Source organism: Suillus discolor, assembly GCF_016758755.1.
Source record: "Suillus discolor strain FC423 chromosome Unknown F5147scaffold_30, whole genome shotgun sequence".
NCBI classification, from domain to species: domain Eukaryota; kingdom Fungi; phylum Basidiomycota; class Agaricomycetes; order Boletales; family Suillaceae; genus Suillus; species Suillus discolor.
In genome coordinates this window covers 369,780-391,698 of record NW_024541277.1, presented here as the reverse complement: position 1 = coordinate 391,698, position 21,919 = coordinate 369,780, and the positions used below count along the sequence as shown (strand labels likewise).

Here is a 21,919-nt window from a genome sequence, read left to right as displayed (position 1 = left end):
AAGATAGGAAATGCTGATGATAACCCACTGTTGCATACAGCCTGTGACGGGTCACAAGATCGGCGATCCCTGGAAGTGGATTCAGGAGTCTCATGTATGATGACACTAAACTGGATACTGGGAGATAGCGCTGAGACCTCATACTAAACAGAGTCCCCTGCACATGAAAATCAGAGAAGCATTTACGAATCAGGAAAGTTCGACATTTACACACGCTTTAATAATTCTTCCTACTGTCTTGACTCTTGACACAGGAGAACGTCCATCCTTCAATTTTTGAGAGGAACACAGTCCACCTGCAACTGCTATTACTTTTCAACAATCAGACTCATCGGTAGATCTTGTGGTGCGTCACGTACAGTGTCTAAAAATCACAAGAGACCAAACATGCAATGGAGTGCACCATGGGTGAAATTCTACGACGACTGTCCAGTTAGGTCCAGTCAGCGCATGGACCTGTGTTTACGCAAGTCCGGGGTGTACTCTTTATATGACATACAAGGATATTCCTTCAGTCGGCTCTTCGGCAATATATTGTTAGCAACTTGTGAAATACAATATTAACGTAACCTGGTCCTTCGTTCGTCTCCGCAACAGTCAGATCTGCAGATAGAGTAGGACGTGATGTCGCGGTGTGTGACTTGGGGTGAACATTGAAAGGCACGAGTGGCGGTAATCTAGTTCGATAGACAGTTTACGACGTAAGCGTATGCGGGTGGATGAAATGCGGTTGCTGAGGGCAATTGGGATTGACTGGGGCTGAAATAGAAGGCGTGTGCATAAATTTGTGCGCAACCTAGCTCTACACATTGGGGGTGCGGATGCCAGTTGTGGGAGCGCAACATAGAAGGGTTGCTGAGGTGGGTAAGGCCGATACGAGAATTACTTCGAAGTCTAGAAGCAGTGGGAATAGGCATGCATGTTGGACACCGTCAGAAACGCTCCCTTGAGGGTGTGCTTGATGGACATGTTGATGATGTGGCAGTATGTGTTGAACTTGTGGTCGCATTTGTCGCGAGTGTTGTGCTCATGACCGGACAATGCGCTCTTGAGGATCTTGCTATGAAAGATGACGCAATGGCAAAGACAGGAATCGCATATTAATATTAATTCCAGAAGTAAGGAATAAATGATCTAATGTCATAATATGTATGACGACTCAGTCGTCGCTAGAAGAATGTCAATATTTTTATTGAAGACACATGTATAACAGTGCACACTTACTCTGCCGGTTCCCTCCGTAAAAACAAATCTATGGCTGCGGAAAATGCAGCAAATGCCAATCCACCACCAAGAGCAGCTTTAGGTCCTGAATTTCGCGCAAGGACACCTCCAGCAACGAAGCCTGCAGCAATCGGATTTACCATGTCATTCTTCGCTCGGTACTGGTGAAGGTGTGAGATTAGGGCAAGGGAAACAACTAAACGAAACTTACGCCTTCAATTACACATTCTATTCCGGCGAACAATGCTCCAACTTTTCCGAAGCCCTTTCCGCTTTTCCACATCCCTCTACCCATTTCCTTAAAAATTTCACGGGCCTTCTGAGTGTTATTCAGGCCAGCTTGAGTGGATTGCCGTAGCAAAGGATCCTCGTACGCAAACGATGAGGACATAAGAGAGAAAAATGCACCAATGCCGAGACCTGCAGAATTATCCTGGTCATGAATTTTGGGTTATGACTTGGGCGCCTTCGAATATGATGTACTTACCGCCGACACCAGCAATGACCGTCTTTGCTGCACAAGACTCCATGCCCATGGCCATCCATCCTTGGTACTTTTTGGCCTCGAGTAACTGAGCACGGTCCTCCTCTGTCATTCCCGGAGGAAGGGGTTCCCTCCCTGCAGGAAACATTGGAGCGACCAGTGGGAAGCTCATAGTTACTTACAAACGAACCTTTTCTCTTGCTAAAGCTTTAAGTTGAAAGGACGAGTCCGTATTTGAGGTTGTTGAGCAAAAGCTTCATTACATAAGCATATTAATTGCAGAAAAATGACGCATCCGATCATGCACTCACATCACAGCAACACCAGGACTTACATGCATGCATGTACTATCGGATGGGTACCGACGACTACACGTCTACAACGATTTGCTTTCAGGACAGCCGTTATCTAGCCGTTCATTACACATGTTCTGAAGCAAGCAAAAGCTGTGAAGGTTCAAGCAATACTTAAAGTATAGTGCCATACGAATCATGTGGCCTCACTAAATGCAGCTTATTGTAGTGCAACTGCTGCTTGTACGCGCAAGAACTGAGACAAGGAGGGCAAACTACCCTCAAAAATCAAGATCAACTCCAGCACTCGCAAACGCAACGAATGAAGACGAAGAAGTGTACCACCAGATAGATAGAAAAGGCAGATACGAAGGTTTGACCAGATAGAAAGCCAATACAAGAATCAAATCTACTACCTCAGGTCTGCGCCTCTCTTTGCAGGCGAAGCCTGTCCTGCTGGATCGTCGGCCTTGCGCACCCAAACGCAATGAGCGGAGATGAACAAGAGGTGTATCACTAGATAGAAAGGCCACACGTAAAAATAGACCAGATGGAAGAGAACGCACGAAAATTCCAAGCATGGCATAAAAACTTACTGCCTCAGGCGGCCTTACTCGGAGTAAGCCCACTTTTGCAGGCGATGCATGTCCTGCCGGTCCGGTCCTTTGGTCACCGTCACCTTGGTGGCGTGTTTCGTGAAGAGGCCCTGGTCAGTGGCAGCAGCCTCCGAGTCATGGACCTCAAGCCCATCTGGTACGCTCGAGAGGCGGTCGGACTGGTCTGGTTCGTGGTTCAGGGTCTTGGTTTGGTATAGGGTCTGAATTAGTATTATACAGTCGGCAGAGAGCAGCCGCAACAACCTCTCCATACAGCATTTCCATCGAGATGATGCACAGACAGGATACAGAGGGCAACAGACATTTGATAAAGGAGCAAGTAAGGCCTTGTTGGATGATTTAACAAGGCTTTGTTTGCTCCTTTGACAATACTTCTATCCATCTCGACTCAATGGATGCATATCTCAACACCTCTCGTATTTCAAGAACCGAGCTTCAAGCCTCTGACGACAGATGCGGGCAAATTGCAGGAAGGGATGTGGAATAATGGTCTTTGGGAAAGAAGACCTACGCAGGATTATCGCTAAGGTAACGTATAGTCATCAAAGCGCTAATATCGACCATCTGAGAAAAGCGATTACAGTAAACGATGAGGCATGCAGCACAGCGAAGAAAAACGCACTCTGTCGATAAAGGGAAGGGAAAGGAACACAGGCGAGGAGGGAAGTTTAGGCATCGAATACATGTAAGATTCGACGGGGAGCCGCCCCATACAGATAACACGAGCCGACGATACCAACGGTTATCATGTGAAAAACTGGGCGGTTGAATGCGGACACGCTACAAGGGGGGTTATAATATTAGTGCAGGGTATGCATGATTCTGAAGCACTAGGAGGAGAATTGGGATGGGGCATTGATAAGGATAACTTTGAGGCGAAAAGCGAAGTCACGCTGCCATGGAGACATTCGGGAGGTAATTAGATCAATCTGTGTACAGAGAAAAGTAGAGACTCGAGAGGGCCCTCCTCCACCAGGATGTCATCTTCAAGCCGACAACTTACTTCACGCAGAGCTTAGCAACCCTGGTTCAAACGCCACTAGACATTTTTAAAAATGTTTGCTTTCCTCGTCTGAAGGGATATACATGAAGACATTACATACTCTCTGTGTTATGCATAACAGAGATGTACATCAATTCAAATCTTCATCGTCGGGAAGATCGAATCCTGCGGCGTGAAGCAGGGTAGAAAACTGTGCGAATTCATCAAGATAAGAACGAGACCGTGCTGAATAAACAGACAAACCTGAACTTTCGCAATCGAGCGAATTTGGTTGAGGTCATAGCCGGGACGTTCGCTGAGATCACCTGCAGGAATGTCAGCCCTGGGGTGGCAAGGGTGGGGAAGGCACAAGGAACTGACCGCTGTTGTGATACATGGGGTCCGCAACTAAGTAAATGCAACTTAGCACGTTGAAGAGTATGTTCGTTTAGGGCTTACTTGGACCAGCACGCTCGAACACTTGCGTTGAGGCGTATCCTTGCTCATGGAAGGACTAGAGAAAAGCAATACAGGTTGGCTTGTGTTTGCGCATGCATTAAATGATATAACTGACCTGGTGGTCACTGCAGCATGCAGCAGTGTAGCCCACAGTAAGCTCAGGGCTGTAAATGGCTGACATCTTTGAAACAAGTTGAGCTACTTCTGGAGTGCCGATGCTGTGGAATAGAAGAGGTCGTTCATGTCCGATTTGGTAGATTAGGTATAAAAAGACGCACTACATCGGAAGTCCAAGTTGAGGAGGTTCTCCAGGGGCGTGGTACCCAAGCATATCAGCCTGGATCATTAATGTGATATTTGCATCCTTCTCACGCATCTCGCCTGCATGGAGTGGTCAGATATTTGGAGCAAGCTAACATGTATTGACTCACGGGCGTAAGCCTTTGAACCGTACAGGCCCTGCTCCTCACCTGCAAAAGCAACGAGTTCTACGTTACTGCGGAAAGTGAGACCGGAGTGGGCAATAACATGTGCAATTCCGAGAAGGGCAACGGTGCCCGAGCCGTCATCGTTTCCTCCAGGAGCCTGGTAAATATTCAGGACACCAAGACAGTGATAGCGGATAGAGACATTACCCTCTGTGAACCAAAGGAACCACGTGAATCGTAATGCCCAGAAATGAGGACAGTGGACGTTGTGTCTACCGACGAAGAGTATTTGCTGATGGATTGGCTCAGCAATTACTACAAGAACGAGTAGACCTTACTTACCAGGCCACGTTCGGTGCGAATCCCGTCAGGAAAGTTTTCAGTTCGCAACTTGCGCCTGTCTCCTCAAAACGTTCCTTGAGCCAATTAGCAGCGACGCGAGAACCCTCTGCAAACGAGTGGCGGGAGACAATTCCGGACTTTCCATCCTCACCCGTGAGCCATCTGATGTCGTCACGCATCTGACTCAATGAGATATTGTTTACGAGCGACGATACGACTGGGTCGAAGCGAACGGTCTCGAGGAGGTTCTTGACATGTTCGATAGCAGGTTTGGGGACTGGGATATACGACGTGGGTTGCTTGGGTAGAATGTATGGCTTCCAGTAGCGAGGGAGCAATGCCTCAATGCTGGGCACTAGACTCGGTTCGACGGCTATGAGTCCATGAGATCCTCCCGCTGGCTGCAAATCCACCAAGTGCAGCTCTACTCCAGGCTCATCTGCAGAAGACAGTAAATGCTGATGACCAGACAACTGTTGTCCGCCCCCCATGGAGTAACCATCTTCTCCTAACCACCTAAAGAAACCTTGAACCTCCGCCTCGTACTCCGGAGTTACCAGGGAACTGTCGATAGCCGACTCTTGTAGCCATACAAGTTGACGTTCACCGTTGGCGACATACGGAAGCAGAGAGACCGGTTGTGTCGATAAGCCTTTGATAAAGCTGGTTTCGAGGCAAGTAGGTGGAATATGAAAAATGCTCCGTCCTCCGTATGTTCCATAGAAGTTGTCCGTTAAACAACCTGGTGTGGTTTCAATGGTAGCAATGTTTGGCGTATACGGGGCTACAAATAGCAACGCAGAGGCGACACCAGCTGGGGAGAAGACCATAATGTTGAACCACAGTGAACGAAGGGCACTGGGGCACTTATATCAGTTGATAGCAATTGCGTGAGATCTGCCTCCGGAACACAACACGACGATTTAGGACAAGCTTTCTAGTAAGTGACCTAATTGTGAGTACCCGGATCCCAGGAAGCGACCTAGAAACGGAGCGGAACCGTGACGGCCGCGGCCAACGGAAGCATTAATAGACGTCCGTTATATATAGTACGATAATCGTAGGATATCTTTATCGTGGAGTGGCTGGGAGTTTCGCTTTCCTGCACTGCAAGGTCGACTTTGACGCCATGATGGTCACTCACCATCTTGCACCGAGCGAGCAGAAACCAGGAGCTCCACCTGTGAATCATGGACTACATCAAAATATTACTACAAATATCACTACACATGTATGTGGGGTATACTAGTGCCTTGACACGATGAGAAACAGGAAATGAATGGTTGGTTGAACCTAGATCGAACAGGGTTATACAACTGAGACGGCGTTGTTGTTGTTGTTGTTGTTGTTGTACAGCTAGTTGAAGGGCCATTATGGCTATAGAAAGCCAGATTAGGATGTTAGGGTCAGCAGTGACCATCAAGGGGAAATGATATTGGTCGTGTGACTGGGAATCATCAACGATATGAGACCTCGTCATCGTCTGAAGAAACTGGATAGGAGAAAATATTGTTGGTGGGGGAAAGCTTCATGTAGTGGGGAAAGTCTTGATCCAATTCTGATGGAGGGACGGCGAGAACCAAACGGAACGCATCCTTTCCATTGAGGTAGAATCGATACAGCCGTTTCTCGCGAATGAATCCCAAGGACTCGTAGAGGGAAAGAGCCGGCGCATTATCATATTCGGTTTCAAGAACGACCTAGTTGGGCGTTAGCAGAAGTCCGAAATCTAGATATGAATTACGCACTTCATCAACTCCATTTCGTCTCATGACCTCCACTGATTGTCTGACCAACGTGCTTGCTGGAATCGGTGGGTAAATACAGATGATTGGGTGGGAGCGCACGTGGTTATCGCGTACCTACACCACGTTTGCGCCAGCTCTTGCTAACGCTGAGCATGGCGATATAGCCTCTATTCGAGGCATGCTTGTGCATACTCTGCTTGCAGACTATGACACCTATCGGCTCCGACGATCCCGCAGGTATTGCCTGAAAGGGGACACGTCTGATTCATTTCAGGTGATAGAAGGAGGTCGTAACACGCACGAGAAAAGAAAGTTGTGGCCTGTACATAGTCGGCATAAGTTAGTGATTCGAATTCGCCAAGTGAAATAAATGATAACGAGACTTACCATTGATGGAGGAAATAACGATATGTGTATATAACATATGGCTCACTGAGCTCACTCTGTACGAGCGCCATAATGTGTGGTAAATCAGATTCGCCTACATACTGTCTGTACAATATTTCAGTCATCGTCAATAATGGTCAGGAGCAAGAGCGGAAACACGACGTATCCTCGAGGCGAGCACGCGACCGAAATTGCCAAGTCCATGGCGCGGTCCCCGGTGGACCTTTAACATTCCCACGCTTATGCAACATCCAAATTGCAAAAGAAACACTTGTCTAAAACAACTTGATCTACGCTATGGAGTCCATATCGCGACTCAGAAGCGTGCTTCTGACAAGTCTCGGCTCTCGTGGACATGGAGAACAAGAACTTTTTGATGAACTCATGATGCACAAGCAGAGGCTACTTGAGCTGTTTGAGGTTGGACAGAGCAGTCAGCAGGAACAACAAGAGCTGCGAAGTGGTGAGTGCCTTACATCTGTGTCGACGCGTAAAATTCGATAATGAGTCTACAGGAAGGATCACGATCAATGGCAGGTCATTCGCTGTCAATGCGGATTTTGCTCAGCAGGCAATATTCCTTGCTCAGCAGCTCAAGTCCTCCGAGAAATACATCGCGAGCATACTGCATTCTGTCATGACCGAAAACCCAAATATCGGCCCAGTCGGTTGCATGGAAGCTACAGTCGTTGAATTGCATCAAAGACGACGTCATCTGGTCGACTGTCTGCGTTACATATTTGAAGCTGCAGAGTTGGCTGAGTTGCCAGATGCACCGCGACTTTACAAACGGCTGGATGCTTTCGCTAGGCAGGATCTCGTTCCACCTACGAAGGGACCAGGGGGAGAGATATCGTTGCGAATATTCAAGAAGTTGGAGAAGTTGGGGAACACCGTTGCACGAGCGCAACAAGCAAAACAATGTGCCGTGAGCAATACCGTAGCCCCTTCCGGTAAGTTCTGCCTTGTCGTGAGGTTAATATCTAATAGGCCACTATTGAAGGTGGTTCACCCACTCTGGGCTACGATATCCTCAGTGCACGCTGTGACTCACTCAAATACGAGAGACGATACCTTGCCACTGTCTACTTCCAGATGGCCCGTCTTGGATGTCTCACGGTCTCTGACATCCGCACTTCCCTCGATTGGTTATCTGTGAATCCCAACGACGCCATGACATTCTATGTCTTGACCGCTATTCTGGCTGCCTTTGATTTGATGGACCCCTCGTCTATCGGTGGCAAGAATCGCCAACACCTGGCCACAGACGACGCAATGATAACATATATGAAGCAGAAGCTCTCCCGCAATACGGAGTGGAAGGATACAGGTTTAAAAGCAACTGTATTGCTAAAGTGGACTCTCCTATTGACCGAGACTCGTCATCGCGACCCCTCTTTGGAGGCCAGAGAGGGTTTCAAGACTACAGAGCTGGAGACTCAGATTTGGAATGCGGTCCAGGGCGATGCCTTTACGTATCTCACCGCAGCGCTCATCCAGTTGTCGAGAAGCTCACCAGCGACGTCATTCGCTGCCTTCATTGAGCTTACGCCCGAGCAGGAGCAACTAAGAGAACCGCCTCACGAAGACTTTAAACTAGCCGTTCTGAATGCTTGTGAAGCTCTGGTGCGCTCAGTGATTACATACGCATCCTCAGAGTTACGCAAAATCAAACAACGTCAAGAGGATATCGTTCTCGCCAGTGCACGTTTATTCCGGTCAATGACACATTCCGGGCAAGACTCGGATTCTCAGGCAAATCCACGCAACGACATCGCCATGCTGTACTCGTTCATAGGTCTTCTATACTCCATACTTCCTCCCGAACGGGCTCTGCAGTTCTGGGGGGCTGCACCACTCACCGAAACCCATCGTCTCACCTACCTGGAGACCGCAGAAACCAATGCAGGCAGGCTTCCTTCTTTCCTTCAGTGGGCAGTATGGTCCACACAGACTCGTGATGTCATTATGTCCACTGCGCTATACGACATGTTGTCTGGTTTAGCAAAAGGCCAACAATGTAGCGAGCTCGCATATAATTTCCTTGCTAGAGGGGGTGTAGAAGTTGTACCTGGAAGCAGCCTCGCTGCCAGCTCATCTCACTATAGTGCTGGTTCGGCTGTGTCCTGGACGCTCATATTCGCTCTGCTAGAATCCTGGGCAGTTTCCTCTACCAGCCCCAAGCCCCACCCACCTCCGCAACAGAACTTGGGGACATCGTTCAGTGGCTTCAGGTCATCTCATTTCGCCGAGTCTCAAGCTGCCTCCCAACAACGGCAGCAGCAAAAACAGGTTGTCATAGGACCTAATGATGTTTTGCTTGCCCAATCATTCCTCCGCCTTCTAGCTACGGTGGTTTCGTGCTCGGTCGCTGTCCGCCTCGCAGTCTCTGGAAACGCGCACTTCAGGGCTATTCCCACGCTGATCTCACTGATACCTCTTGGGATACCCTTGGAGCTGAAGGGAGCAATTTTTGATGCCCTGGCAGCTTTTTGTGAACCTGGAGGGGGTGTTTCTGGAGTGGAGATATGCAGATCGGTATGGACGCTGATGGAGCGGCTGGAGGTCATCAATGTCCGTGCAAATTCCTCCCGCATTGGCGGAGTGTTGCATCCCGTCAAGGGCGTCGAGGTGGAGTTGGATGAGGTTGAAGCTATCCATAAGCTTTATCCTGCCACTATCCCATTCCTCAATCTCCTCAGCACCCTCATCCACACTCCCAAACGCATTTCTTTGAAGGACCTCATCACGGATTCGGAGCCACTGAATACCATTCCTGATGCCCTTGGTCAACCATACCGTCTTCCTGGAATTGCACCTTACATATCTTTCGTCATTGACAATGTTTTCACCAATATCCCCCGGAGAGAGTACAGGCGGCCTTCAGATAGGTGGCAGATGAATGACTTGTGCTTATCCTTCGTCGAGCGAGTCCTCGCTAGCTACGACCTAGAATTGTTGGTCTCGTCAAGTGAAGATGTCGTCTTGAAGCGAGAGGCTATTGTTCCCCTCCTTGTCCATCCAGGATATGATATAATGCAGCGTCTCCTGACAAACTCACTGTTGCAAACCAGTATCTTGACGTACATCGTTGATGGCGTAGAAGGCTTCGAGAAAGGCTTTGCAGATGAAGAACCGCATTTCAAGAATACGATCGTGCGCGTTTTGCGCATCGTTCACCGCGTTCTGGACATTCAGGATATCTTCCTTGACGTCCTCGTGCCGCTCCTCACAGAGTTTGATGGCTCGCAGTTTGTGGGCGTCGCTCATGCCCGGTCATACTATACGCGTTTTGATCAAGCATTGTCGTATGGCACACAGCATATTCCTGCCATTGCTGCATATGTGGTGTACCCTTCATACCCTGAGCTTGTCCTTCTCGCCGTCAAGATTGTCACGCAACTGTCGTCGTCGGTCAGCAACCTAACTACCCTCGTCGAGCGCAGCAATGACTCGGATCGTATCCTCAATGGCTTCAAGCAGCTACTCAGTGTCGAGTCATTTAACGATGTGGATGCCAGTGAAACGCAGGCTGAACAGGTGACCGGTGCTGGTGCTCCTGATAGAGAAACGCAAGAACCACTCGATCAGGCGATACGACTTGCCATCCTTGAATTGCTGATCCAGAATACGCGACCAAACCGACCATATCCTACCATCGGCCATTTCCTGTTGTTCGGTGGTCCAGAAAACGAGCATCAAATCCAAGATCCACACGCGTTGGGTGTGCACAGAACATGTGCCCACGTCATCTTTGACCTTGTCAACGCCGGCGTACCCAGAGTGCACGGCAAAGGCAAAGAACGTGAACGTCGACTCGCGCTTCAGGTCGATCCATTGTTCATTTCTATCCCTGCTTTGGCAGAACGCTGCTACCAGGTCATTCATCAGCTCTGTGTGCATCCACGGACATCAGAATCCACCATGCGGTACCTCCGCACACGAGACGACTTCTTCGCCCGCCATCTCGCAGCTATACCCTCCAAAGCCCCGGAAACGCGTGAGGAGCCTGTCATCGAGGTACTGTATCATGACGGTTCTCGCGTTATCACCAGCGTATCAGCTTTGCGGTCGTTCATGGGCGTACGCTCTCGCATCCTGAATTTAGTATCGCTTGATCTCCACGTCCTGACCCGCAAAGGCCACCACAAGGGCGTTTTAGAGGTTTTGCAAATCATATTCGGCTCGGAGGCGACGGCTTCCGAGGATGTGCTTGAATGGGATGTAGATGCTTTGCAGCCGTTTCAGGAAATGGGCCAGTCGCATCTTCGAATCATCGAATCCGTGCAGTCGCTCAGCTTTGATTGGTCAGATAGTTTAACTGTTCACCCTGTTGACCTGGAGCTCCTTGGTCAGTTAAACCTGCAGTCCTGCATCCGTGTGGATGGCACCGGGTGTGAAGTCGTTGATAGATCTGCGCTGTTATCCTTGTTGACACTCGCTCGACGTTCCCTCCACGCCCAAGGCCGAATCACCAATGGTGCGCAGGCTGACAAATTGAACGCTGAGACCTCGTACGTCTTGGAGAGCTGTGCGATCGAGAACCATCGCCGTGAGGTCGCTTTTGCTGTTGCTACCGGATACGAAGCGTGGTGGAGGCTATTGGACATCACCCTTACCAAGTGCTTCCAGCGTCTGCCGCACGACAGGCGCGAAAACATGCTTTTCGACTTATTACATGTTCTACCTACTGCAATTCGTTCCTCTGACATCCAGGAGCCTACCGCAGTTCTACTTTCGGAAGCAGTATTATCTTGCATCACGAAGCTACGCGAAGATCGACGTCATCAAGTTATGCTACAATCTGCCGGCGGGGACACTGACGCAGGCTCTTTGCCTGCAGAGAGACTGTATGCGCTTCTTCGCAGCATCCTTGACTGCATCCTGGACAACAACCGTTCTGAGTTGGTCCGTGGCAACCTATACGCTTCTTTGATTAACTATTTCCATCTCATTGGAGGGAGTGACCAGAGGCCTTCGGGAGAGGCGTCATTGGAAACGTTCGGGAAGCACTCGTTGTCGATGTCGATATCAATGTCGATGTCCCTATCCGTGCTCTCCTCGCGCGACGATTTGTCCCTAAATGATTCTCAATCCATGCGTGGTACGCCAAAGCCTGTGACGAATGCATCAGCGCTAGAGCTTGGCACGCTGGCTGCGTTGAAAAATGTGCTCGAGAGACTGGTCACGATCATATCCCGGGACGCAATTGATGGCACTGAAGTTTGGAAGACTGTCGCTTTCATGCTGCTAGACTCCCTCGCTCAGCTGTGCCGCTCGGACAAGTCCCGCATGCTCCTCGCATCTCTAGTTCGCTATGGGATTTTGTCGAACTTTGTTCAAGGGCTGAAGGAAGCGGAGTCGCAGATGCAGTACGTGCTCAAACCAGATCCAGGTATGTGCGCAGTCGACTTGTATCGCGAGGGACACTGAAGTGATAACGTAGACGATCTAAATCCACTTTACGTTTACGAATCAAAGATGTCCTTCTTGATACGGATGGCACAAACGAGGCCGGGGGCGGAACGGTTACTTGAAGCTCGAATTTTCCCGGTCCTGAGTCAATGCGAGTTCTTGGATACGAGACCAGAAGCTGATCAGTCGTTTATGGGTACGTGGGTTATCTCACTCAGAAGGTCTTTACGTGCTGAGTTTATTTTATTAAGACCAGGACTCTTTCTTACCTTCGGCGATTCAGCGATACCATCAGCTGTTCATGCCGGCACTTCAGCTCGTTGCTGCGATGTTGACGACGTTAGGAGCTCAGCATGCTACTGCAAGCAGTCAGGTACGATTGATTTATGGATCTTGCCTGGTGGATGGACATTGACATTGACATTGTCTTGTCTCCAGGCACTCGACTTTCTATCAAGCCATCGAGAAACGATTATCATTCTTCTCAAAAATGATTCTGAAGAAATTGGCTTGTCGATCGTTCAAGAAATTCACCTCGTAGTATCGCTGAGCAGAAGCGTCCTGACGCTCGTTCCAAAATCTGAGCTGGTAAGCCACCGTTTATGCATACGCTTTACTACTAATGATTTATGTCGCAGATGTCGACGAATTCTGGGTTTGGTGGTATTCACGGCGCAGTGTTAGGCCTTGCCGCGCGGTGCTTGGGAAACAGAAGCTGGAGTCAAGCGGTCAAACCTCAGACGGACGCAGAGGTTTTGCGAGCTAGCGTCTTTGCATCCGGGCATGGATCGACTACTCAATTTGATCTGAGTTTGAGGCGTCAAGAACGTTTGCTCCTGAAGGCTATCGTGGAGTACCTGGGAACTGCTAGTGAATTCACTGGTAAGTCGGTTGACGTTTGGTTTGAGCGCCTGTTTTATTTTTATTTATTGTAGAGCCTGAGATTACACTGGTGCTTTCTCCTGTGGTCATAGTCCCTCGACATGATGAAAGGTCGTCTCGTTTCGTAGGTGTGTAGTCGTGCTGCCTATGTCACCCATTATTTACTTATGTCTTGGTGTAGCCACGATACCGACGGTCGGTGATGCTATCGAGGCGCTGAGTGGACTCTGCGACGATCTTGCAGAGACGTTGAAACAGATAGCTGACTTGTCTGCTGAACTGTCCTCACGAGACCATATTCGAGTGGACAACATCCAAGAGGTACGTCTGCTAATCCTGCCAACGGATTGTTCGAGATTTCAACATTTCGTTTGCGTAGATCGTCAGCGTGTCTGATCCTGCATTCCTCCAAGATCTAGACATCGCGCAGAAGAGGTCGCTGATATTCAGGGAGTACGAGCGGTTCAGGAATGAGGCTCAAGATGAGGTCAAAAATATGCTCGGTGAGAATCGTCTCGGAATGCTGATGTTACTGGATGATATTCACGAGTGCATGCACAGGCACTACCGAAATGGTATTGCTGTTGCTTTGGCGCCATCTCGTGAGCTATGTGGAGCGCGACTTGTCGAGCAGCGTAACCTCTGCACCAGTCATAAATATGAAGAGCACTCTCAGGCTTCTTCCTCCTCCAGACTCTGATTCGTTCAAGGCGAACGCGGGCAAAAGATTGATTGGTGCTCTCGCCAGGTTATCAACATTAGATCTGGTACGTTCGTTAGCTTGAGCTCGTCTGACTTCTGATGACGGCGATGATGTATTTGTCAGACGGTGGATACGCTGGGAAGTGAGTGGCAGTCATACCAGGGATATATTGAGATCATGTCGCGGAGATTGAGGGATACGGTTGGGTTGCACGAAGCTCTGGAGTAGATGGTTCGTTGCTGTCGTCGTTTGTTATTTTCAAAAGTATCGCATTGCGCTCATGATAGATTGATCGTCGTTGTTGGAATAAACAATGAGCAAGCACTAGATCTAGATATCGTGTGTGAGGATACAATTGTGTTGATTCGATTTTTGTCATTACTATTACTTAGAAAGGTAGCAGGCTTCCTGCTCCCCGCAGAGCGATTTGTCCACCAAAGCGCAACGTCTGTGTGCCTCCTGGGAAGTATGCCAGGACATACGCTACTAGAGATACCACCTGGACGACACCTGCTAATAGCGAGCCCAAGTACGAGTGGACCTAATAGGAGTTGTTGAAACGGAACATTGTGGTGATGAACGGCTATAGACTCACGCTGATGGAGAAATAGAGGGTCAAGCCCAAACTTGAGAAGTAGACGAGGGTGAATGGTAGTCGCTCTTTTGAAATTAAATGTTTTGCGTGGTTTAATGGTCCTATGAGAACCGAGAAACTTGAATATGGTAGTCAGTTATGATCGCTCGGACTGACACGGAGTGGTAGGACATACCCGAACATCACGAGCAAGCTCCCCAGACTGCGAGGGAGTTATCGATCGAAAGATGAAGAGCGAAAGAAACTATGCATACCTAAATGCCAAAGCAAATTTTGCGGGATTGATGGCGAGGAAAGGGAGGGTCATAAAAGCGACGAAGAAGCAGACTGCTGCGCCTAACAAGCATGCACCGAACCCGAGCAGCCTGGAGATTGGATTCTGTGCTGAGAAGACAGGAGTGAATTTTGAACGCGTACCTTTCCCAACGTGATAGCGCAAACCATGCTTCGTCTTCGTTGGAACGTTCAGTAGATCTGAGAGGGATATAGTCGCCTGCTACGGCGTTGTAGAAGCGGGAGAACGGGTTTGATGATGGGAGTGGTTGCTGGGTTTGTTGGGAGTCGTCTGTGACTCCTCTGGCCCAGCGGAACTGAGATAGGTTGGCTCTGAAGCTTTGTTCTGAGGATGAAGGCATGATGGTGTTCACAGGAAAAGGGTACTATACATGTGAAACGTGCCTGACACCAAGTTGGGATGTGTCATGTGGCAACTACTTCCGCGTTATGCGCATATCGTCAATCACACATTCCCCATGTCTCCAGTTGTAGTGAAATGCACAATGAAGGAAGCCAACTCATCGAGGGATTCGACTGGGAAAACTCGCTCGTCTAGCGAAGCCACAACTCCTGGAAGCTTGGTAGGTGGCTCATGAGAATTACTTAGTCCACTTCATTTCAAATACTACTGTAGAGTTATTTTTTAGTCCTTGATCAATTTGGTCAAGCCTTAGAGTAATATATATGTTTTTTTCCGTTTTTACTACATGTCACAAATTAGCTTCACCTCCCAAAAATTTGCATGACGGTCACGCCAAATTAGAAACTATACAGTAATGGCGTGTCGGACATGTGTACATAAGTAGATATATCAATTTGCGAGTTAGTGTGCGCAGCTAGTGCAGCTAGTATATGCGCGTGCACCCGCTGTGGTCAAACGGACCTTCGAGATTATAACAAATGAGAATGTCCTCCAGAATATGATCAGAATACAATAAAAATATAGTAATAATGTGATCATTCTCTTCACATTTTCATTTCTTCGTAACCTGATTAAACATTCGAATCTCGATGTTCGCGCCAATGTCATTCTCAGTATAATCTCTTTTTTTCCCCAGTGTATATAGGGGTGAAATTCCAGAAGCAGATGTTATGTGCGGATGCTGACATAATGGTGTTCGGGCTAATCTCTGTCTTACAGAGATCGTAAATACTAAATATTACTAAATGGCGACGAACGAAGCAGCAACAACGACGGCTCCTCCAAACCCCGCGAACATCATCACCGCCCTGACTAGTGCTTTTAAAAGCCAAAATGGCGAGGCAGCATCGAACACGCGCATAGCCCAGCTCCTCGAGCAGAACATGGGCCAGCTTGGCGAGCTCATGCGGCAGGGCAAGCTTACTGCCGTACAGATCCAGCAGGTCCGTCTGCTTTTAAACCAAGTGAGATTTGTTTTATCTCACTTGGGCGTCTTGTCTGTAGCTGAAAGATTACGCTGAAAAACACAAGTCCACAACTAGTGCTGCTTCGGGAAGCGGAGCTGGCGCTTCGACCGCGAATGGCGGTACAAAGGTATGACTTGATGGGTAGGACCCTCCTTCGTCTCATCCTGCTTGTGGTAGACTGGGACTCCTGCAACGACTGCTACCGCTTTTAAAAGCGGGTCACCAGCACCTCTTCTTACATCTACACCTGGTGACGGGTATCCTATCAGCCAAACTCTCAACACCACCAATCCGGGGCCCGTTCAGTGGGCGGCTGCGCAGCAAGGAAGACCAACACTTACAGGTGGAATGACTAGTGGCAGAGTGTCTGGTGAGTCATTTACCGGGAAAGCAGCGGTCCCGTCCGAGTACTGATTTTGATCCATGTTACCAGGTACCCCTGCTCAGGTCGCACGATCCACGGACGACGCTGGTATGCTCAGCTTAGAGGATAGTAATCAACCACGGAGAAAGAATACCCCAGGAGATCAGAGCATGAGACGGACGATACAAGACCTCGTCTCAAGTGTTGATCCCAACGTTCGAATCGAACCTGAGGTGGAGGATGTAAGTCGCTGCACTCAAAAGCCTTGGCATATCCCTCATTGTATCATTTACAGCTACTTCTCCAAATCGCCGACGAGTTCATCGACTCTGTCACGAACTTTGGTTGTCGACTAGCAAAGCATCGCGGCAACGACACGCTTGAAGTCAAAGACCTCCAGCTTCACCTTGGTAAGTCTGATTAATTCTTCTTCCTCGTTCTTGTACCCATTGCTCTATCTTAGAACGCAACCACAATATTCGTATTCCTGGATTTGCATCGGACGACACGCGAATAGCCTTATCCCAGGCTGCTGTAGCACCTTCTGGGGCTACGGCGGCAGGAAAGAAAACGACCCAGGGTACATCCATGACTTTACGCAGTCACCGCTTGGCACAGGTGCAACAAGCGAAGAGGGAGAGCAAACTCGCATAGTGGATCGCGCTGGACATTCTCGTTGTCTTTGCTTATACCCTTTTCTTTGCTCGTTCGCACACTTGTAACTCATAAGTACTACTGTATAGAGACTCATGTCATACTATCTCACAGGATCTCACATCTACAAGGTGCTAGTGGTATACTAAAGTCCGGAGGCGCAAGAAGCCTGAGAGTGCTCTTCATAGGCAACGAGGTCGCGCTGCTCGAAAAGTCTCGCTCCACATAGGTGCGCCAGAGCAACAGCAATACCATCTTCGAGTCAGTAGTGCCTGTGTATACGTCCGTGAATATCACCCAGCAAAGGCGATCCAAGAGCATGTTTTTGACTTCATCTCAAGCCTCGTTCCTGAATTGCTCATATATCATATCTCTGTCGCAGGTGTCCACTCGAATATGATCTCTCGAAAAAAGTTCAGCAAACAATGTTTCAATGTCTCTCAGATAAGATCATCGCAGAGTCCATTCAGCGCCTCGATGATAGCATCGCAGTTCGGAGAAATATTGTGGCTACAGTCGCCAGACCATGTAAGTATATGGGTGGATGACAGGTAGAAGCGTGTCGGTCACAAGCAATGACGACGCAGTTGGAATCTCAAGATCTCAGCATTGATCGCCTGGTATCCAGCTTAATGTCAGTATCCATGAGACTCCTGAGCCCACTCCCAGGGATTGTCGTGTCACCTGTCGCAAGCTGTATGCAACAATGGGTTGGAATTACATATCATCGGTATTTCCTAGTATTCTGCTGTCAAGATATCGTCGAGGATAGAGCAAATCAAACCTGAGGTCTGCTGGCAATGCAAATGACATCTGTCTGAAGGAGTATTTCGGATGCACAAAAGATTATCCACTGGCAGGATATGAAAGCAAGCTGTCTTCCTACCGTCCCCTTCAGCTTTGTTTTTGAAGTCTCATATCAGATCTCACAGATAATGCGTCTCCCCTTCATCCTCGTCGTTGCTGCTACTGCTTTCCAATTGTCAGTGTCCACACCAGTGGTCAGTGATGAAGATAAATGTCCCACCTTCTGCAACTATAACGAGTGCTGCGCTGGCGCTAAATGCGAGGCAATATACACTGACCTTTGGGTGAGTATGAGTAGTTTTCATCTACCTCCATCACGGTGGCTTACCGGCGTGGTAGACCTTCTTTATATGTGTCACGTACTCGGAGTCGTGACGCTACAGTGAGTCGTGTTTCCGCTCTCGCCTTCGTGCACTGTGGTTGACAAGATGACTCGGACATGTAAGTAGTTCGTCACCGAGTGCTCGGTTGTCACAGTTCACCCTGCTCGAGTATCAAGAACATCTCAGCGTGCATACGGGGGCCGCTCACAATATAATAGACGGTAGAAACTGTAGACTCAAAAATCAAACTTTGCGTGTGACAAAACCTTTCTCCCACTAACCATGAGCGGAGATATATCTCTAGAACTGGACCCGTGGTGAGACATGAAGATACAAACTTGAAAGTGTTTTTCGGGGTGAATCTATCACCTACTACTACGTGTAGTAACTGCTCGAAAGTTACTGACCCCCTCTTCAGGGGTTATCCTGGCAGCTTCGCTATTACGCACCTCGGACCGACTAAATGAATACTATGAAACTAACCCACCGCAATGCATCTCCTACACTCGATCACCATAGCAAAATGCCCTGGCAGGTCAGCAAAAATTCTACTTAATGAATAAAGTCCTCAAATTCAAAGATCGCGTCATTGATGGGTCCTTTGCTCTATTCTAATATCTAGAAAGGGAGAAAGGTTTCGGGATTCGGATGTGACGCTTAGAATCCGAGGACCGACTTGGAGGTCAACCAACAGTCTTCATGCACGCACAGCGAATTCTGCTGCACCAAGTTGACGGCCGTCTAAAATTCATTCAAATGCGTGTCTGCACTTCTGGCGTTATATCCGAAACCATTGCAAAGTCGGTGCGAGTGCGGCCTCAGAGAGTAGGCCCATCAAAAATGACGCAGAGGATCTTTGACACGCACCGCAAGCTGTAAGGCGCACTGGCAGGAGGAGAATAGCAAGTTCGTATGACAACATCGATTTTCACTGTGGTTGAAATATCAGTATTGAAAGCCTCTGAACCATGAATGATCATGACCGGAAATATTACCTGGCCGACGTTTGGTCGCACTTCGAAAGTCTATCACAAGATTCACAACCAATGCGCTGGTCCTACATTTCAGTGGTCAAAGATACCTCTGTGTCCTCAGGTATGACTTTCTGCCCAGAAATAACACAGTTTCATTTTTATAACCAGTTATTTCAGGCACATGCTGTCGCTCAATCCGATCCAGACTTCTGGATCCAGGCCGCACCAGGACATGCGGATGTCGCTTCTGTGCTGTGTTCATGAGCCGTAGCGGTTCAAAGCAATGCCAGAGATGACTGTTCAACGGTGAAGGCGGTTTTTGGTGCTCCCTTGAGTCGATGTCATGGGTAAGCAAATTTTTGCTCCTTTACCGTTCACGGCATTCGTATCACCCGTCCTTCGGGGCCAGGAGATTATCCCTTGCAAATTATGTTGTCTTGCTCTTCGTACAAACACTAAAAAGTGATCGGTTGTAGGCTCTCAGTTGGGTGGCAACGACACACCTTTACGTCAATCGACTAATGTCGCAAGGCGGCGATTTCCTTCAGCTCGACTGTGTAGATTTGAAGATAGGAAAATAAAATTTTGGTCGGTTCTCTAGCTTGGTCAGAGGAGTCAAGTTGGGTCAGAATCTACGACGGCATGTTACGGTGTGATAAAGGAAACCAGATGAAATGGTGAGTACGCGCATTGTGCAAGGGTGGTGATCTTTCCCGTGAAGCTTCGCGATTGAGTGTCCTCGAGTTGGATGCTGGTGAGCTGTCTCTAAAATCACGGGTTTAGAACGTGATGCGAGGGCCGAGAGGTGTACATTGAATTTTGCATCGCCTATTGCACCTCGTGTAGGTTCGATCTTGGTGACTGTTGTTGACCAGTTCACCAGACTGTTTCTCCCAGAGCACCGACATGGCTGGTGGAGACCTGATGAGTCTTGTCACTCATGCGAATCGGCCATGGACTTACGATTATTCAACTATTCGCGGAGCCAGAAACGTAAGTTGTGATGCCCAATCAGATTGTTGACCTCAGGGGAACACAAACATTCCACGGTTCATCCACAGCGCACTTCTTTTTTTTTATCATCGCGCACTTGAAACAAGACTGAACAACTCAAGTGTGGAAGTAAAACTGACGCATCGAACAAAACGACCACCGTCCATTTAGTGAATAATGGTGCTCCAAAGACAATCTTCCCCGAAAGGAAGGTCCCAGCAGTGGCAACAAATCTCGAGAATACCAGCGCTGGACGAGCATACAAAACGATGGCCTTCATCAGCTGTCCCTCATCTACTGGACTTTCTATCACTGCGAGCGCGTACAGACAACCTTAACATTTTAAATCACTATATGGTAGCCCAGGTACTGTCCTTTCCAGCTTCAACACCTGTGCTTTCTAACTATATCCACTTTTCACCTCCAGATGACCCAATCCACCCCCCCTGCCTCCTCACCGCACGGTTCAGATTCTTCCGATGCAACACATCACATGCCAAACACTGACATGCATATGGGTCAATTACCCGGGCCCGAGCCCGCATGTATTCCCCATCCAGGCTACGCCACCTACCATCCAGGCTATGTCACCTACCATCCGTACGGTGTGCCGCCTCATTGGACATGTGGTCCTGCGCCCCCATATGCGCCTGTCGTGCCTTCGCCTGGTGCGGGTGCTGGAGTTGCGCGCCACGCGTTCCAAGCGGGACAAAATGGGTATTACCCCCCTGGAGGTGCGAACCCTCACGCGTACGCTCCACCCATCCCGCACCAAGGAATCCTCAACCAGCATCACGGGCCTGGGCTCTCGGTGGGCTCTACTTCCTTGTCTCTGCCTCAAGCACCGGGTTGTCAAAAGCAAGTCCGCCAACGCCGCAAGGTCAAGAAATCTGAATTACGCTCTAGTGGGATAGAGAACGACCCGTTGTTTGTGAGTTTTTTTTCCATCTTGTTGAGGTCGCACTCCCAAACCCTGGGACAGAAACCCGTGCTTGATGAATATGGTCAACCCAAAGGGAAATTCGTGTGTGCCATGGATGGCAGAATAATCGGACCCAGCGGTTATCGTCAGCACACAAGATCCGCAAGACACCTAGGCCCCAAACTAAATCGATTTAAATGTTATGTTTGCTCCAAGTCGTGCGTATCCCAACTCTTATGATTGACGTATCTCATCATCATGTTGTGGTGATTAGCTATACGAGAGGTGATTCCTACAAGAGGCACCTCGACAATGGCACGTGTGAACGTTCGACAGCTGTGGGCGCTCTGCCGTCGTACCCAGCTACCACGAGTTCGGCTTCTCCCGCACCTGTGGCAGCACCTACCATGGCGTTCGCCTATGCATATCCTTGCCCGTATCCCAGGTTTTCCCCATCAATGTCTCAGAACGTGCAGAGTGGAACACCCGGTTTCACGAATCCTGTACTTTTCTCTCGATTAGAAGAAGAAGAGGATGAGGAAGAGGATGACTCTGATTTTTGGGAGGCTAATGAAATTTAAGGATGACTACGAGATGTAATCAAATTTCACCCCTGCTACTGACTATTTTTGTTGTCTTATTGTTTGCTGTCAATCAT

At 48.8% G+C, this 21,919-nt stretch overlaps 9 protein-coding genes across 9 annotated transcripts; 4 read left to right on the top strand and 5 right to left on the bottom strand.

The window, feature by feature from the left end:
• Positions 1–1,071: 1,071 nt before the first annotated feature.
• F5147DRAFT_696873 (mitochondrial import inner membrane translocase subunit TIM22) lies at positions 1,072–1,916 on the bottom strand. The gene is made up of 4 exons (XM_041437480.1): positions 1,712–1,916; positions 1,436–1,644; positions 1,225–1,385; positions 1,072–1,169 (listed from the first exon to the last, which is right to left on the bottom strand). Exons 1-4 carry the CDS (start codon positions 1,878–1,880, stop codon positions 1,160–1,162), a joined length of 549 nt encoding a protein of 182 aa, XP_041292462.1. The 5' UTR covers positions 1,881–1,916; the 3' UTR covers positions 1,072–1,159.
• Positions 1,917–2,525: 609 nt separating this feature from the next.
• F5147DRAFT_696869 (uncharacterized protein) lies at positions 2,526–2,934 on the top strand. The gene has a single exon (XM_041437479.1). The coding sequence runs from the start codon at positions 2,552–2,554 to the stop codon at positions 2,813–2,815; it is 264 nt and encodes an 87-aa protein (XP_041292461.1). The 5' UTR covers positions 2,526–2,551; the 3' UTR covers positions 2,816–2,934.
• Positions 2,935–3,658: 724 nt separating this feature from the next.
• F5147DRAFT_696864 (uncharacterized protein) lies at positions 3,659–5,836 on the bottom strand. The gene is made up of 9 exons (XM_041437478.1): positions 4,830–5,836; positions 4,695–4,779; positions 4,491–4,644; positions 4,338–4,440; positions 4,175–4,277; positions 4,060–4,114; positions 3,982–4,008; positions 3,865–3,926; positions 3,659–3,811 (listed from the first exon to the last, which is right to left on the bottom strand). Exons 1-9 carry the CDS (start codon positions 5,657–5,659, stop codon positions 3,752–3,754), a joined length of 1,479 nt encoding a protein of 492 aa, XP_041292460.1. The 5' UTR covers positions 5,660–5,836; the 3' UTR covers positions 3,659–3,751.
• A 227-nt stretch (positions 5,837–6,063) lies between these two features.
• Positions 6,064–7,133, bottom strand: F5147DRAFT_696861 (acyl-CoA N-acyltransferase). Its single transcript, XM_041437477.1, has 5 exons — positions 6,965–7,133; positions 6,879–6,897; positions 6,692–6,821; positions 6,578–6,633; positions 6,064–6,529 (listed from the first exon to the last, which is right to left on the bottom strand). Exons 1-5 carry the CDS (start codon positions 7,087–7,089, stop codon positions 6,287–6,289), a joined length of 573 nt encoding a protein of 190 aa, XP_041292459.1. The 5' UTR covers positions 7,090–7,133; the 3' UTR covers positions 6,064–6,286.
• Positions 7,134–7,247: 114 nt separating this feature from the next.
• F5147DRAFT_696859 (nucleoporin Nup186/Nup192/Nup205) lies at positions 7,248–14,306 on the top strand. Its single transcript, XM_041437476.1, has 12 exons — positions 7,248–7,427; positions 7,480–7,917; positions 7,968–12,359; positions 12,411–12,575; positions 12,631–12,752; positions 12,818–12,967; positions 13,018–13,261; positions 13,315–13,389; positions 13,443–13,582; positions 13,641–13,764; positions 13,823–14,028; positions 14,088–14,306. The coding sequence occupies exons 1-12, from the start codon at positions 7,262–7,264 to the stop codon at positions 14,190–14,192; spliced, it is 6,327 nt and encodes a 2,108-aa protein (XP_041292458.1). The 5' UTR covers positions 7,248–7,261; the 3' UTR covers positions 14,193–14,306.
• F5147DRAFT_201726 (Got1/Sft2-like family-domain-containing protein) lies at positions 14,171–15,301 on the bottom strand. Its single transcript, XM_041428559.1, has 6 exons — positions 14,977–15,301; positions 14,814–14,924; positions 14,735–14,761; positions 14,560–14,677; positions 14,353–14,505; positions 14,171–14,294 (listed from the first exon to the last, which is right to left on the bottom strand). Exons 1-5 carry the CDS (start codon positions 15,192–15,194, stop codon positions 14,353–14,355), a joined length of 627 nt encoding a protein of 208 aa, XP_041292457.1. The 5' UTR covers positions 15,195–15,301; the 3' UTR covers positions 14,171–14,294.
• Positions 15,302–16,002: 701 nt separating this feature from the next.
• Positions 16,003–17,400, top strand: F5147DRAFT_636489 (transcription initiation factor TFIID subunit A-domain-containing protein; the record flags this gene model as incomplete). Its single annotated transcript, XM_041432916.1, is given in 6 exon segments — positions 16,003–16,248; positions 16,262–16,351; positions 16,402–16,594; positions 16,658–16,830; positions 16,884–16,998; positions 17,052–17,400. The coding sequence occupies 6 exon segments, from the start codon at positions 16,003–16,005 to the stop codon at positions 17,240–17,242; spliced, it is 1,008 nt and encodes a 335-aa protein (XP_041292456.1). The 3' UTR covers positions 17,243–17,400.
• Positions 17,401–19,978: 2,578 nt separating this feature from the next.
• On the bottom strand, positions 19,979–20,688 carry F5147DRAFT_696845 (uncharacterized protein). Its single transcript, XM_041437475.1, has 3 exons — positions 20,408–20,688; positions 20,230–20,339; positions 19,979–20,023 (listed from the first exon to the last, which is right to left on the bottom strand). Exons 1-2 carry the CDS (start codon positions 20,617–20,619, stop codon positions 20,312–20,314), a joined length of 240 nt encoding a protein of 79 aa, XP_041292455.1. The 5' UTR covers positions 20,620–20,688; the 3' UTR covers positions 19,979–20,023; positions 20,230–20,311.
• Positions 20,689–20,766: 78 nt separating this feature from the next.
• Positions 20,767–21,842, top strand: F5147DRAFT_837306 (uncharacterized protein; the record flags this gene model as incomplete). The annotated part of the gene is made up of 3 exons (XM_041444055.1): positions 20,767–21,270; positions 21,322–21,406; positions 21,478–21,842. The coding sequence occupies 3 exons, from the start codon at positions 20,767–20,769 to the stop codon at positions 21,840–21,842; spliced, it is 954 nt and encodes a 317-aa protein (XP_041292454.1).
• Positions 21,843–21,919: the final 77 nt, after the last annotated feature.

Excerpts from the sequence above, each read along its gene's own strand:
- F5147DRAFT_696873 (XM_041437480.1), bottom strand. The coding sequence starts at position 1,880 with ATGAGCTTCCCACTGGTCGCTCCAATGTTTCCTGCAGGGAGGGAACCC. Across the intron at positions 1,645-1,711 it reads GGTCATTGCTGGTGTCGGCG|GTCTCGGCATTGGTGCATTT; the intron begins GTAAGTACATCA and ends ATAATTCTGCAG. Across the intron at positions 1,386-1,435 it reads TAGAATGTGTAATTGAAGGC|TACCGAGCGAAGAATGACAT; the intron begins GTAAGTTTCGTT and ends CACCTTCACCAG.
- F5147DRAFT_696869 (XM_041437479.1), top strand. The coding sequence starts at position 2,552 with ATGGAAGAGAACGCACGAAAATTCCAAGCATGGCATAAAAACTTACTG.
- F5147DRAFT_696864 (XM_041437478.1), bottom strand. The coding sequence starts at position 5,659 with ATGGTCTTCTCCCCAGCTGGTGTCGCCTCTGCGTTGCTATTTGTAGCC. Across the intron at positions 4,780-4,829 it reads TTCGCACCGAACGTGGCCTG|CAAATACTCTTCGTCGGTAG; the intron begins GTAAGTAAGGTC and ends CCAATCCATCAG. Across the intron at positions 4,009-4,059 it reads GTTCGAGCGTGCTGGTCCAA|TTGCGGACCCCATGTATCAC; the intron begins GTAAGCCCTAAA and ends GCATTTACTTAG.
- F5147DRAFT_696861 (XM_041437477.1), bottom strand. The coding sequence starts at position 7,089 with ATGACTGAAATATTGTACAGACAGTATGTAGGCGAATCTGATTTACCA. Across the intron at positions 6,634-6,691 it reads CTGGCGCAAACGTGGTGTAG|CAAGCACGTTGGTCAGACAA; the intron begins GTACGCGATAAC and ends CACCGATTCCAG. Across the intron at positions 6,530-6,577 it reads GACGAAATGGAGTTGATGAA|GTCGTTCTTGAAACCGAATA; the intron begins GTGCGTAATTCA and ends ACGCCCAACTAG.
- F5147DRAFT_696859 (XM_041437476.1), top strand. The coding sequence starts at position 7,262 with ATGGAGTCCATATCGCGACTCAGAAGCGTGCTTCTGACAAGTCTCGGC. Across the intron at positions 12,360-12,410 it reads CGTGCTCAAACCAGATCCAG|ACGATCTAAATCCACTTTAC; the intron begins GTATGTGCGCAG and ends GTGATAACGTAG. Across the intron at positions 13,262-13,314 it reads AACTGCTAGTGAATTCACTG|AGCCTGAGATTACACTGGTG; the intron begins GTAAGTCGGTTG and ends TATTTATTGTAG.
- F5147DRAFT_201726 (XM_041428559.1), bottom strand. The coding sequence starts at position 15,194 with ATGCCTTCATCCTCAGAACAAAGCTTCAGAGCCAACCTATCTCAGTTC. Across the intron at positions 14,762-14,813 it reads AAATTTGCTTTGGCATTTAG|TCTGGGGAGCTTGCTCGTGA; the intron begins GTATGCATAGTT and ends ACTCCCTCGCAG. Across the intron at positions 14,506-14,559 it reads CCCTCTATTTCTCCATCAGC|GTCCACTCGTACTTGGGCTC; the intron begins GTGAGTCTATAG and ends AACTCCTATTAG.
- F5147DRAFT_696845 (XM_041437475.1), bottom strand. The coding sequence starts at position 20,619 with ATGAAGGCCATCGTTTTGTATGCTCGTCCAGCGCTGGTATTCTCGAGA. Across the intron at positions 20,340-20,407 it reads GATAAAAAAAAAGAAGTGCG|GTTTCTGGCTCCGCGAATAG; the intron begins CTGTGGATGAAC and ends ATCACAACTTAC.